The following is a 12,706-nucleotide window of genomic DNA, read 5'->3' on the forward strand; positions in this document are numbered from 1 at the left end:
ATATAATGGGCAACATGAAAGTACACCATCCTCGTCCTCAATGGAATTCGGACAGCAAAAGCAAGTTCTTTCTTGTACTCGCAAATTCTCACATCTTCCGGACTCGATACGGATAGGAGCTACTCCACACCTAAAATTTGCGTATGCAGTTTTGTATGATGTTGGCATGTTCATCATTTTGTATGATTCTGTGTGGCTCCAACATTGTCAAATCTGACTCGCGATCGTGGGGTTTTTACGGTAGACCATGTGACCTGTCGCCTCATTTAAAATGACCGGTGACCTTTGAGAATTTTTAAAACTATTTTTGGGGTGTTATATTTGCTATAGTGACCTGTGACCAGATGCCGCAATTTTTAAACGTGACCTTGTGACCTAAGGAGGGTCTCAGAACCCTTTTGAACCCCATTCTGTTTCAAATTTGTTTTTAAACTGTCTGTACATGGGTGAGTTTTTGTCCGTTCCTCCCCAGAGCATTGATTCTGTTCAAGGCCTCATGTCATTTTGAAATAGAGTAATTTAAAATTTAACAACAGAATAAAACATAATGTCTATTTGTCGGAAAATTGTATATTGAAAACATGCCGTGTTGAAAGTTACCGTGGTTGATTGTTAAAATACGAAATAAAGGTCTTCCCTTAGCAGGAGGATAGCATTTTTACTTATTGAACACTATAGATAGATAACAGTTTTGTTATTTTTATTTTTCATGTTGTTTAGTTTCCGTTTAAGTATACTTTGTACGATCATAAGGCCGTAATGGTACATATTCTACTTGTGTTTATAATTGTATGTATGCATACAACTAAGGGTAGGACAAGATTTCTTTCTACTGAAAACACCGACTATTCTTTCTTCTTTCATATATGTTTAAAATCAGATGATACTCCTGCTTTGCTGCTGTCACTATTAAATCGCAGTCTGTAGTCTTAATATAGTTGGTTCTGTTCATTTCATGAGGATTGGTCGGTGATGCTTTTTGTCACTGTTTACCTTTCATGTTACCCTTTTTATCATAATTTATATTCTGATTTTAGATTTATGCAACAACCATCAACGATACAAAAAGGTCAACGAGGTGCTAAACCACATAACAAGTGTGATATTCCTTTATTTCCGTCATCAAATAGATTCCAGTATTCGGGTCTAAAAGATGAGCCGTCAGAAGATAAAATACAACAAAAACCGCCTCCCCTTAGTCCTGCGCTAAATGAGGGTCATCATGAATTGGAAAATCACAGACATCTAAAGAGACATAGTCCAACAGAAAATTCAAAGCCTTCTGGTAGAAATTCTACCAAATATTTGCAATCAAAAACTCTTGATATTGAAAACTATGAACATACTGCTTATCAGTTAGGAAATGGAGACATGTCAAATTCAAATTTTAAACAATTATCACCAAACTTTCATATTCCATCCACCTCATATGAGAAAAGTAAGGCATCGAAACTACCACCGCTTATGGTCAGGGCAAATGTGACTAACGATGTTAAATATTCTCCTGATGTAAAACTCAATTTGGGTGTATATGGAATGCACAGTCCTTTAAGCTTTCATCAAAACAATAAACATCACGTAATTAATGATTCTTTAAAGCAACAATACTATGAGGGAATGGCTTCCCCAAATTTTTCGATAAGTCAATTTAACGATGACCCCCAGGACGAACCAGAAGACCTGTCCTTTGCACCAAAGAAACAACGACTCAACTCGGAATCAAATTCCGGCAAAATGTCTCCTTCAGATGAAGAAAAACAACAAGTTTCTAAAGACGAAGAGAACAATATATTACCATTGTTGATTAATTATAAAAAGACTGCTATCAGCACGAACAGCTGACCCTATAATTAGTTGGGGGTTTTCGTACTTTTTTAAATACTTTTTGTAAAATCATTGTTTTATATATTATTCTAGCTGTGATAAACACGAGAAATATTTGGTGCAGTACAATATACTATATGAAATGCATTGAACATAAGTGATCTTGTAATACTGAAATATTTAAACATCAGAACATTTTATACAAATGTACCTTATTCCACTCCATTTAACTTGTCTTGTATATGCATGAAATATTAACCACTGAGATGGATGGACGGATGGATGAATGGTTAACGTCCAGTGGCAAATTAAATGTATATTCAGGACGAGAATAGGTTAATGCCATATGCATATGAACTCTGATTTGTACCACTGGGCGGTTATCCGACAACAACCAACCGTCCACCATTTAGTAATGTTCAATAAGTAAGCTCAGAGGCGGATTTAGGGGGTGGGGCATATGCTTGGAGCTACATATATGGTTACTGCAGAGACTTTCCACATGTCCAACTCCAAACGTTGCCTAGTTTGGGGACCCCGGGCACCCCCTTTTTCAAAATCTTAGATCCGCATCTGCAGTCTTATTGACTATAAATTTATATTAAATCAAAGAAAATTTGCAAAGCGGTTAAAATTCTTTACTCTTTCGGGATTATGAAAATCTTATATTTTAACATTATACAGAATCTTTAGTAATTAATTTCAAAAACCAATATTTCTCGTGTTGCTTTAGTTAATGCAATCTTATAATGGTCGTAGTTTTGTACCTTTTTTATATCTATAAAGGTATGAGCTAGATGTTCTAAACGCTTACGCCTTATTGTGGTTGTGCTAGTTATCAAATTCCATGCAATGCAGATATTCGGTATTTATGTATGCTTTCACTTCTATAACAAACCTTTCATTATACACCCAAATAAGCATTTTTATGATGTAGATATATATATTTATTTGTCAATACATTATAAAGAATTCAATATACCACTTATGTCGGTAAACGATAGAATCTGAAAATGAAGAGGTTGCAAAAATATGTAAAACAGTATTACATAAATATTAGCATTTTCCTAATATTTATTTTGATATGATATATACTAAATATAATAAGTAAACCAGATTACCAAGTACTGATGAATATCTACATAGTATGGGATGTTGTGACTTGAAATGTCTTTCATTATAACCGTTATGAGCTTTATCAAATATACATATAGTGCTTTATCAATACTATATTTTGTTATTGTGACATGTATATTGTTAATAAAATGTCAAAGACGTAAATATTTTTACAACAAAAATATACGACTAACACATCAAAACTTCTAAACTTACTAAGTTCTACTGTTTTGTCGTAATTTTTAGTATTTCTTGACTTGACTGACAAAAAAAAATCAAACTAGAGGCTCTAAAGAGCCTGTGTCGCTCACCTGCATCTTCAACAAAGGTCTTTTTTTGGTAAAAATCAGCATTAAAGGGGAACAACGCATTTAAGAGTTAACTGACAATTTCAGTTAATGTTGACATATTTGTAGATCTTATCCTGCTGATAATTTTTCCTTTTCAACGTTTCTATTTGCCTATTATAGTTTTCAAGATAATAGGCAAAAAATGAAAAAAAATGAAAAAAATTATCATTAAAGGGCAATAACTTCAAAACGAGTCTACTTAATATTTTGGCAATTTTGGCTCATTTGTAGATCTTGTCTTGCTCATCATTTGTGCTATTTTAAGTTTCTATCTATCTATAACAGTTTTCAATATAATTTGCAATAATGGGGAAAATCGTCATTATAGGGCAATAACTTCAATAGGGTGTCGACTAACGATTCTGGTTATGTTGACTTATTTGTAGATCTTGTCTTGTTGATAATTTTTGATTATTATCGTTTCTATTTATCTATTATAGTTTTAAAGATATAAGGCAAAAATGCAAAAAATGGGGAAAAATCGTCATTAAAGGGCAATAACTCTAATAAGGAGTCGTCTGACGATTTTGATCATGTTTCATTTATTTGTAGACCTTGTCTTGTTGATCATTTTTGCTTTTAAAGTTTCTGTCTATTTATTATAATTTTCGGGATAATAGGAAAAAAATTAAAAAATGCTAAAATTCGTCATTTAAGGGCAATAACTCCTGTAAGAAGTCTTCTGGCAGTTTTGACGCAAATAGACAATAGGTAGAGCTCAACATTCTGAACATTTTTGCCTCCGTCAGCATTTCTCTATTTATAGCGGTTTTCAAAATAATAAGCAAACTTTGCATTTTACCCCTATGTTCTATTTTTAGCCATGTCGGTCATCTTAGTTGGCAGGCGGGGTCATCGGACACATTTTTGAAAATAGATAACTAATGATGATTGTGGCCAAGTTTGGTTAAATTTGGCTCAGTAGTTTCAGAGGAGAAAATTTTTGTAAAAGTTAACAGACGACGACGGACGACGGACGCCAAGTGACGATAAAAGCTCACTTGGTCTTTTAGGCCAGGTGAGCTAAAAAGAAAGGTATCAATTACTCACAAAAAATACACAAGAAACCGAAAACTCCTGTCATGCAAACTGAGAAACCCTTCGTTGCTTCGAACGGGTGATCAATTCCTACTCCTGGAACAGCACTCCTCTTGAGTTACTATAGACATGTACGATTACCGTTTCAGACAAAGTTCATGGTAAGAAAGTAGTTTTACTAACTTTAATATAAGGAACAAATTCTTGGTTATCGTTGGTATAGATAATGATCCAACCAAACTGATCAATCTAAATATTAGGAAGCGCTTATTTGAACTGAACAAATTAGAATCGGTATTTCTGAAGTAATAAATACAAAAATTTATCGAAATGGATGCATTTTCGCACTGTTGATAAAATTGATTGCTAAGTTACCCACACGTTGGGCTAGGTATTGAAGATCCGTTTGTCATGATAAACAACTATCTAAAATTTGGTGGGTTTTTTTAGGAAGACGTTACTAAGTTGAAAACCTTTTAAACAATCCAATTGCCCTTTTGAACAATAAAATATGTTAAGACTAACAACTATCTCAAATGAAAACAAAATATCACTTTTAACATGTGCAAATGTAAAGCCAGATCCGACTTAGCATATTTGTAAGTTAACGTCTAGTGGCAAATATTCAATGCATATTTAAGATGAGAATGAATTTAACAATTTGGTGGTTCTGCAAAGTTTACCGATTGTAATAAATGTCAGAAATGCTATGTTTAAACATTATATATACTTTATTCTGATAAACCGTTCTAAATGCAATGGTACACAGAAGAACGTAGACACATAATACAAAGGTACATATGTAAAGGAAATAAACAATAAATACAATCGAGATACATAGATATACTTACATGTTAAAAATTTACAAAGTATCTTAAATGGAAGGCCTTAAAATATGTAGGAGGAGGAGATTGTTAATTGAGAGAATCCACCTCATCGTTTATAACTCTAATGTCTACGCTTATATTGATGAGGTTTATTCATAAGTTCACAGAACTTAAGAGTATTACAATTTTTCGCGAATTTTTTATCTAAGTACTCTTGTCCTTCTGTTGTAAAAAAAATCCCATTTGATTAGATAATTGTATTCATCACATATAAAGCAGTCCGAGTCAAGATGATATTATCTAGCACAGAAACAACTAAAATGCGACTGGGTCAACTCAAAAACGTTAGAAGGGGTTAACGTATACACACCTAACTATTAAAAAAAGATTTACGGAAAGAGTATCCAAAGGAACAAGTTATTAGAATATAATGGTAAAATTAAAACACAAGAAAAAATCGTGTGTTTTCACTTACCACCCATCTGTAAAGAATATCTTCAGTGTCATTCTAAAACATTGGAAATATATAGTATATTGAAGAAAAATGCAAACAATCCAAGATCTTTCCCGAGCCCCTTATGATAATTTTCAGGAATTCAAATAGTCTGAGTAATCTGCGGGTATGGACTGAAGTGTCTAAATAGGGTGTGGCTACTGTCCTGGCAGTTAATTAATTGGATAGTTAATTGGATGATAGAGAAGGAGATGTGGTATGATTGCCAATGAGATAACTATCCAATAGAGACCCAATGAAGCGGATCCAAGTAACTATAGGTCACCGTATGGTCTTCAACAATGAGCAAGATCCATATCATATAGCCTCCGACTTGACAAAATGTAAAAAAAATCAAAAGAAAAACAACGAACTGATTTATGACCAAAGCAATCAACGAAACACAAATATGACAGACAGCAACCAACGACAACCACTGAATTTCAAACTCCTGATTTGTGATAGGCATCGATAGAATGTGGCGCTTTAAACATGTTTGTGAGTGCTCTATCTTCGGTATAGAATGTGGCGCTTTAAACATGTTTGTGAGTGCTCTATCTTCGGTATAGAATGTGGCGCTTTAAACATGTTTGCGAGTGCTCTATCTTCGGTATAGAATGTGGCGCTTTAAACATGTTTGCGAGTGCTCTATCTTCGGTATAGAATGTGGCGCTTTAAACATGTTTGCGAGTGCTCTATCTTCGGTATAGAATGTGGCGCTTTAAACATGTTTGCGAGTGCTCTATCTTCGGTATAGAATGTGGCGCTTTAAACATGTTTGCGAGTGCTCTATCTTCGGTATAGAATGTGGCGCTTTAAACATGTTTGTGAGTGCTCTATCTTCGGTATAGAATGTGGCGCTTTAAACATGTTTGCGAGTGCTCTATCTTCGGTATAGAATGTGGCGCTTTAAACATGTTTGCGAGTGCTCTATCTTCGGTATAGAATGTGGCGCTTTAAACATGTTTGCGAGTGCTCTATCTTCGGTATTTGAGTACCTGCACAACATAAAAACAAACTGTAAACATAAGTTGGAAATGTCTTGACTAAACAGATCGGCACGAAGCACAAAAAACAACTTATATAAAGACAAAAGACACAAAGTGCCGCTCGAAGAGTATTCGTAGTTACTGAAAGATGATTCAAAACCAATTACAACTTATTACAAAATCGTGTTCTCCCAGATTTACGCTTCATAAATTCGTCAAATTTGATATTTTCTGCTTCAAACTTTCCAATGATATAAAAAGTTTATGCCAGACATGATTTTGAAGAAGATATTCAACATTATATATATTTCAATTTTGAACTAATATCTTGAAAAAAAATGAACGTACTAAACTACTAACCTGGCGGAATTTTTACGTTCAAACACGAAAAAAATGGTAAAATAAGTTTTTTTGGAAGATTGTGAAATTAATAATTATGCAAAAAGTTTCATGCCAGACAGACGTTTTGAGGGCATTATTTCAATTAGAAATTAGAATAGAAATTCAAGTAGGTAAGTAAGTAAGTAAGTAAGTAAGTAAGTAAGTAAGTAAGTAAGTAAGTAAGTAAGTAAGTAAGTAAGTAAGTAAGTAAGTAAGTAAAGTAAGTAAGTAAGTAAGTAAGTAAGTAAGTAAGTAAGTAAGTAAGTAAGTAAGTAAGTAAGTAAGTAAGTAAGTGAGTGAGTGAGTAAGTAAGTGAGTAAGTAATTAGGTAAAGTTTATTTAGCGTCGGCACATAATGTACAAACAAACAACTTTGTATCGATCTGATGAGGTAAGCCCTTTTCAAGTGATATTTATAGTTTGTTCTTATGTTGTGCCGTAACACCAATTTCCCATGTTGGGGGAGGGTTGGCGCCTTCAAACATGTTTAACCCCGCCACATTCTTTATGTGTTTGTCCCAAGTCAGGAGACTGTAGTTCAGTGGTTATCGTTGATTCATGTCTGTCATATTTGTTTTTCGTAAATTGTTTTATTACAAATTAAACCGTTAGTTTTCTCAATTGAATAGTTTCATATTTTTCATGTTGGGGCATTTTATAGCCGACTATACGTTATGGATTTTTCTCATTGCTGAAGACCGTAAGGTTTCCTATATTTGCTTACATCCACTTTATTTGAACTTTGGTGGATAGTTGTCTCATTGGCAATCATACCACATCTCCTTATTTTTATGATAAACATAAGCTAAAGAAAGCTCTTACAACCGACTATAACATATATGCAAAGCATCACAATACAACAAGGTTTCAAACAAGACAAGTACAAATATTATAAGCATAAAAATGTTAGCAGATATAGTTTTGAATAAGATAAACACACATATAATGATATATAAGCATCATATTAAGTTAAAATACGATATGGGTTAGAAGAACTTTTAAAATGTCACATAAGCACATAAATAATTTAATACAAAGCAATGAGGTGATGGCAAATTATAAAATTCACAACAAGCAGAAATCACTATTATTCATGTTATTAGCATATAGCAAGGAATGTACGTATGCAAATAAGCATGTTTAATAAATCAGGTAGCAAAATTTAGAGCAGAAAAAGCAGGAAGCAGGAACATAATTTAGCCATGAGACAGCAGAGTTTGGTATTTACAGGCACTGCAGAAACAATTTTGTCCACCACACACGGCCAGCTCGAAAAGTAATTTTAAACTGATCCAATGAGGCCATATTTCTGGACTCATTTGGCAGTCTTTTCCTAAGTCGTGCTGCCTCATACCTGAAAGAATTCTTACCATACTTTGTAGTTCTTTGTCTTGGTATGTCTGCACAGTTCGAATAGGCCTATCTAAAATTATATGATTTTTTAAAATTTCAGCCAGCAACTTCTATTTAACAAAATTGAAAAAAATGAAAATATTACGGTATAAATTTGTAGCGTCCGAAGCGCTATTCTTGATTTACCTTTATCGGGAACGCTCATACACAAAAATGAAAGCCAAGGATTCATAACCATCTTAACTCGTAAAGGAGCTACTGTATTCACTGATAAAAAAAATTACATGTCTAAATTTTTCCTATAGAAAATTAATTTAAATTCTATTAACCTATACAATTAATGTTATGAAAACAAGAATTTATATACAAATCCTTATTGAAAATATTCTCTTCTTTATCATCTATTTGAATTTTGACCATAAGGTGAGTTTTTAAATAAAAGAAACAAGTAAAAAGGGTACGGAAAATAACTGTCCTGTTTTTATATCTTGTTGGTTACCTCCCTTGTGGCGCTTGGTTTAAAAACAAGTCACGTGATTTTTGACTGGGGGAAATTCGAAACAACAAACAACTGTACTTTGTAAAAAGCATTTAACGAAGATAATTTAAAGTATTATTCAGCGATGCCACCACAGTAAGAGACAGACCAATAAGGGAAATATGTACAATGAAATTGATTAGCTCCTTTATCGAAAAAATCCTATGTCAATGCAACATCATCAAATTATGTGATCATGACTCGGAAATCATTTCTGTCGCAATTTACTGTTTAATAGACCTTTGTTCTTTATTACTGTAAAAGGTGCAGCTCCGATATTCCGAAACCCCATTAGTCAGACTTCAAATTAGTTGGGACAATTAAGTTTTGGGAAGATGCAAAAAAAAGGGGGGTGGGGTCCTCAACATGGGATTTTTGGGTACAGACGTACAGCTTGGATTTCATACATGTGAACCTCCCGACGGGAGTACAATAATCCCGTTTTCAGGGGTCTCCTCCCGTTGAAGATTTCAAGAAAAAAAATCATATTTTGAAATCTTGTTATATTACGACTCATAAATATTTATCATGGCAAAATTATAAACCATTCATACATTTCTCAGTAATCACATATACATACACAGATGATACAGTTTTAGACATGCTAGAAATTTATATCACATGCCTTTTGCAACGAGGCTTCAAAACTTACCACTATGGCCCAAATGAAGTTTAGAAGTAAGAAAGTTTCTTCTTCAGAAGTCCTTTATATAGGTTCAGAACATGTCCATATCATCTGTACATTTGTCAATGGAGGAAGAATTGTGAAATTATTTTCTCAGCGGTTCGAAAGACACAGACACTAGATTTTCTTAAGACAATTAAACTTATAAACTTAAAATCAACATCAAGCTTGATACAAATGTGCAATAAGGATTGTTGGAAAGACATTTCAGTGTATAGTAACAGATCTTTATATCTTTGTTGTCGTTAAATTTAAATTTCAAATCTGATTATCATTCAATAATTTTAATCATTGCCTTAAAATTTCTTTACAAGCAGTTCAATTTATAAATATGTCTATGTTCCAACATATGAAAAGGTCATGTTCAACTGTCAGTCATTCCTACATAAGAAGAGATCTTACTGATATAGATAGTATTAGATTTGAAATGATGTAGTTTGAGTTATTTTACTTGGCTGCTATGTTAGAGGTGTTATGTAGCTGGTTGATTTTTTTAGACTAACTAAATTAAAACATGCAGTATAAGCAAATGTGAGAAATTATCCTTACTAGATATATGGTGAAGAATTGAGAAATTTTAAATTGTTCAGAAGACAACTTTTTCAGTCGAACTGTCAGCGCCAAAGTAGTATTTTGCTAATTTATAAAGGAATATTCAATAACCATTTGCCTCAGTTGTCCTCCAACATAGCAACTAAAGGTAAATAACTTTTGCTCAAATTGTGTCAATACTACCTACACTCTTTTTTTTGTACACAATGAAAAAAGTACAAAAATCATGCAATAAAAAAGAATTGAAGTCTCTTTAATTCATCAAACTACATGTATGTAAGTGAAGTGGAGGAGATGTGACACTATTTCTAGAGATAAAAACATGCATGCAAACTCTTTAAAATGATGTCCATCACTATAAAACCCAATGGAGTTTTTTTCAAAAATTGACAGTTATGTTGTGAAATTTGCAATAATGATTGCCATTTAGGCAACTTAAAAGAAAAGGTTACTTAACTATTGACTTTCTTTGATTTCTAGATAACAAATTTTGCTACAATAGTATTTACAAACATGACAAAAGTAAGTAAGTTGATATAACTGTGTTCTTTAATACACAGATGTACCATGATTGACATTTAACAAAGAATTCCACTCAAACTAGTGCTACGGAACATCTTGAAAGCTCTGTTCCTCAAGGCTTTTCTTTTTTCCCCCTGTGTTTAATTAATGTTTTTGTGTCATAAATATATACACACCTTCCCTTCTTTGATATTCCAACAGCTGCTTTGAATAAAATATTTGTTTATAAAAATAACTTGATGTAATATATATTTCAAATGTATGGATGTTGGCCTCACAGCACCAAACGTGTTTTTGATTTACTGTAAATAGTTCTCTGACATTATTTCCTAATTTTTTTAAGCAAAAAAAAAAAGATTGATAGACTTACTGTTAATTTAACAAATAATGTTTTTCAGAAGAGGAAAAACCCCCAGGAAAAATAAAAATGGAACTGGATCTCAGACAGAACCTGTTGAGGTGAGGACAAAAATCAATGTTCACATTCAATCATTCATATATATCATGTATATTGCAGGGTAATTGCCACTGGATTCTATACTGATAACATATATGATATATAGTTTTACTGGAAGTTTGTCTTCTTCAATGTGTCAAGGAACAAAATGAATATGATTCAAAACAAAATGTCATGATTGACATCTATCATAGAAGATTTTAGTGAATGTGCTCCCTAAGCCAGTTAAAATGGTTAAAGCCTCTCCCAAAAAGTTAGGCTCCAGATGGGCCTTTGGTACACTTATAGGTATAAAAATGATACACTAGATCGACTGATATCTGTTGGGCAAACAAATTTTTTCATAATGTCTTTGATGTTAACTTTGTCTTTTGTGCTTCTTGAATTGTGTGATATATAATTTTACAACAATTATAATTGGGGTTTGAGATAGGTCTTTAGTGTTTTGCATGATGTGAAAACCCAACTTTTATTTGTGTACATGTAACAGCATAAGACAAAAGCAGTTATTGCATGGACTTAAAATTGAAACATGCAAAAACATGTTTAATACTTCTTTCATTTTCTTTTTCACCATTTCATTATTATAATGAAAATAATAATAATTCTTTATTTAAACATTAACATGATTAGTATACAAATATATTTTATGATGGTATGATAATAAACCCCTAACGGGAGGGATTGTACTTGATTTTCATATGATGAAGACATAATCTTTCAATCAGTTTAATTGAGGTCTGGAGCTGGCATGTCAGTAACTGCTAGTAGTCCTTTGTTCATTTATGTATCATTGTCATTTTGCTTAGTTTCTTTTGTTACTTTTTCTGACATCGGACTCAGACTTCTTTTAAACTGAGTTTTACTGTGCGTATTGCTATGTGTTTCTTTATTCTACATTGGCTAGAGGTATAGGGGGAGGGTTTAGATCTCACAAAACATGTTTAACCCCGCTGCATTTTGTGCCTGTCCCAAGTCAGGAGCCTCTGGCCTTTGTTAGTCTTGTATGTTTTTTTAATTTTAGTTCATTTATATGTTTTGGAGTTTAGTATGACGTCCATTTTCACTGAACTAGTACACAATTTTATTTAGGGGCCAGCTGAGGACCACCTCCGGGTGCAGGATTTTCTCGCTGCGTTGAAGACCCATTGGTGGCCTTCGGCTGTTGTCTGCTCTTTGGTCGGGTTGTTGTCTCTTTGACATATTCCCCATTTCCATTCTCAATTTTAAATGAATAAATATAACAATAAACATGATAAAGATTTAAACAAAACATCTGTCATGCGTATTAAAGTTACTTTTTGACATCTTAAACAGCTACAATTGTTTTTAAATTTATTCTAACATTGAATACATTTTGCAGCTACTATTTGCATGAAAATAGAATTGCTCAGCACATTTTAGTCATGTTTGATCTGAGACAACTCAGAATACAATACACATGAGAGATCTAAGTAGAAAAAACAAATTTTCTTGTTCTTCTTAGCTGGTGTTCTGGATGGGGTTTACATGATAGAGAAAATTTTAGGGTGCTCATTTATATATAGATAATAAGGAATAATTGGCAAAATAAATAGAGTA

General features: G+C 32.9%; 2 protein-coding genes across 9 annotated transcripts in view; both read left to right on the top strand.

Moving 5' to 3' along the window:
- The window catches only part of LOC127705943 (transcription factor ETV6-like), a 90,571-nt gene extending 87,466 nt beyond the window's left edge, over positions 1 to 3,105 (top strand). For all 8 annotated transcript variants that reach the window (XM_052210310.1, XM_052210311.1, XM_052210314.1 and 5 more), the window contains one exon: positions 1,038 to 3,105. In XM_052210310.1, coding sequence (XP_052066270.1) covers positions 1,038 to 1,842 — 805 coding nt within the window. In that variant the 3' untranslated portion in view covers positions 1,843 to 3,105. The remainder of the gene's footprint in view (positions 1 to 1,037) is intronic.
- Positions 3,106 to 8,893: 5,788 nt separating this feature from the next.
- Positions 8,894 to 12,706, top strand: part of LOC127705936 (kinesin-like protein KIF23) — a 30,376-nt gene continuing 26,563 nt past the window's right edge. Inside the window, exons 1-2 of the mRNA XM_052210301.1 lie at positions 8,894 to 9,005; positions 11,067 to 11,127. Coding sequence (XP_052066261.1) covers positions 8,995 to 9,005; positions 11,067 to 11,127 — 72 coding nt within the window. The 5' untranslated portion in view covers positions 8,894 to 8,994. The remainder of the gene's footprint in view (positions 9,006 to 11,066; positions 11,128 to 12,706) is intronic.

The sequence above is a fragment of the Mytilus californianus genome, unplaced genomic scaffold (assembly GCF_021869535.1).
Source record: "Mytilus californianus isolate M0D057914Y unplaced genomic scaffold, xbMytCali1.0.p SCAF_6, whole genome shotgun sequence".
In the NCBI taxonomy this organism is placed as follows: Eukaryota; Metazoa; Mollusca; class Bivalvia; order Mytilida; family Mytilidae; genus Mytilus; species Mytilus californianus.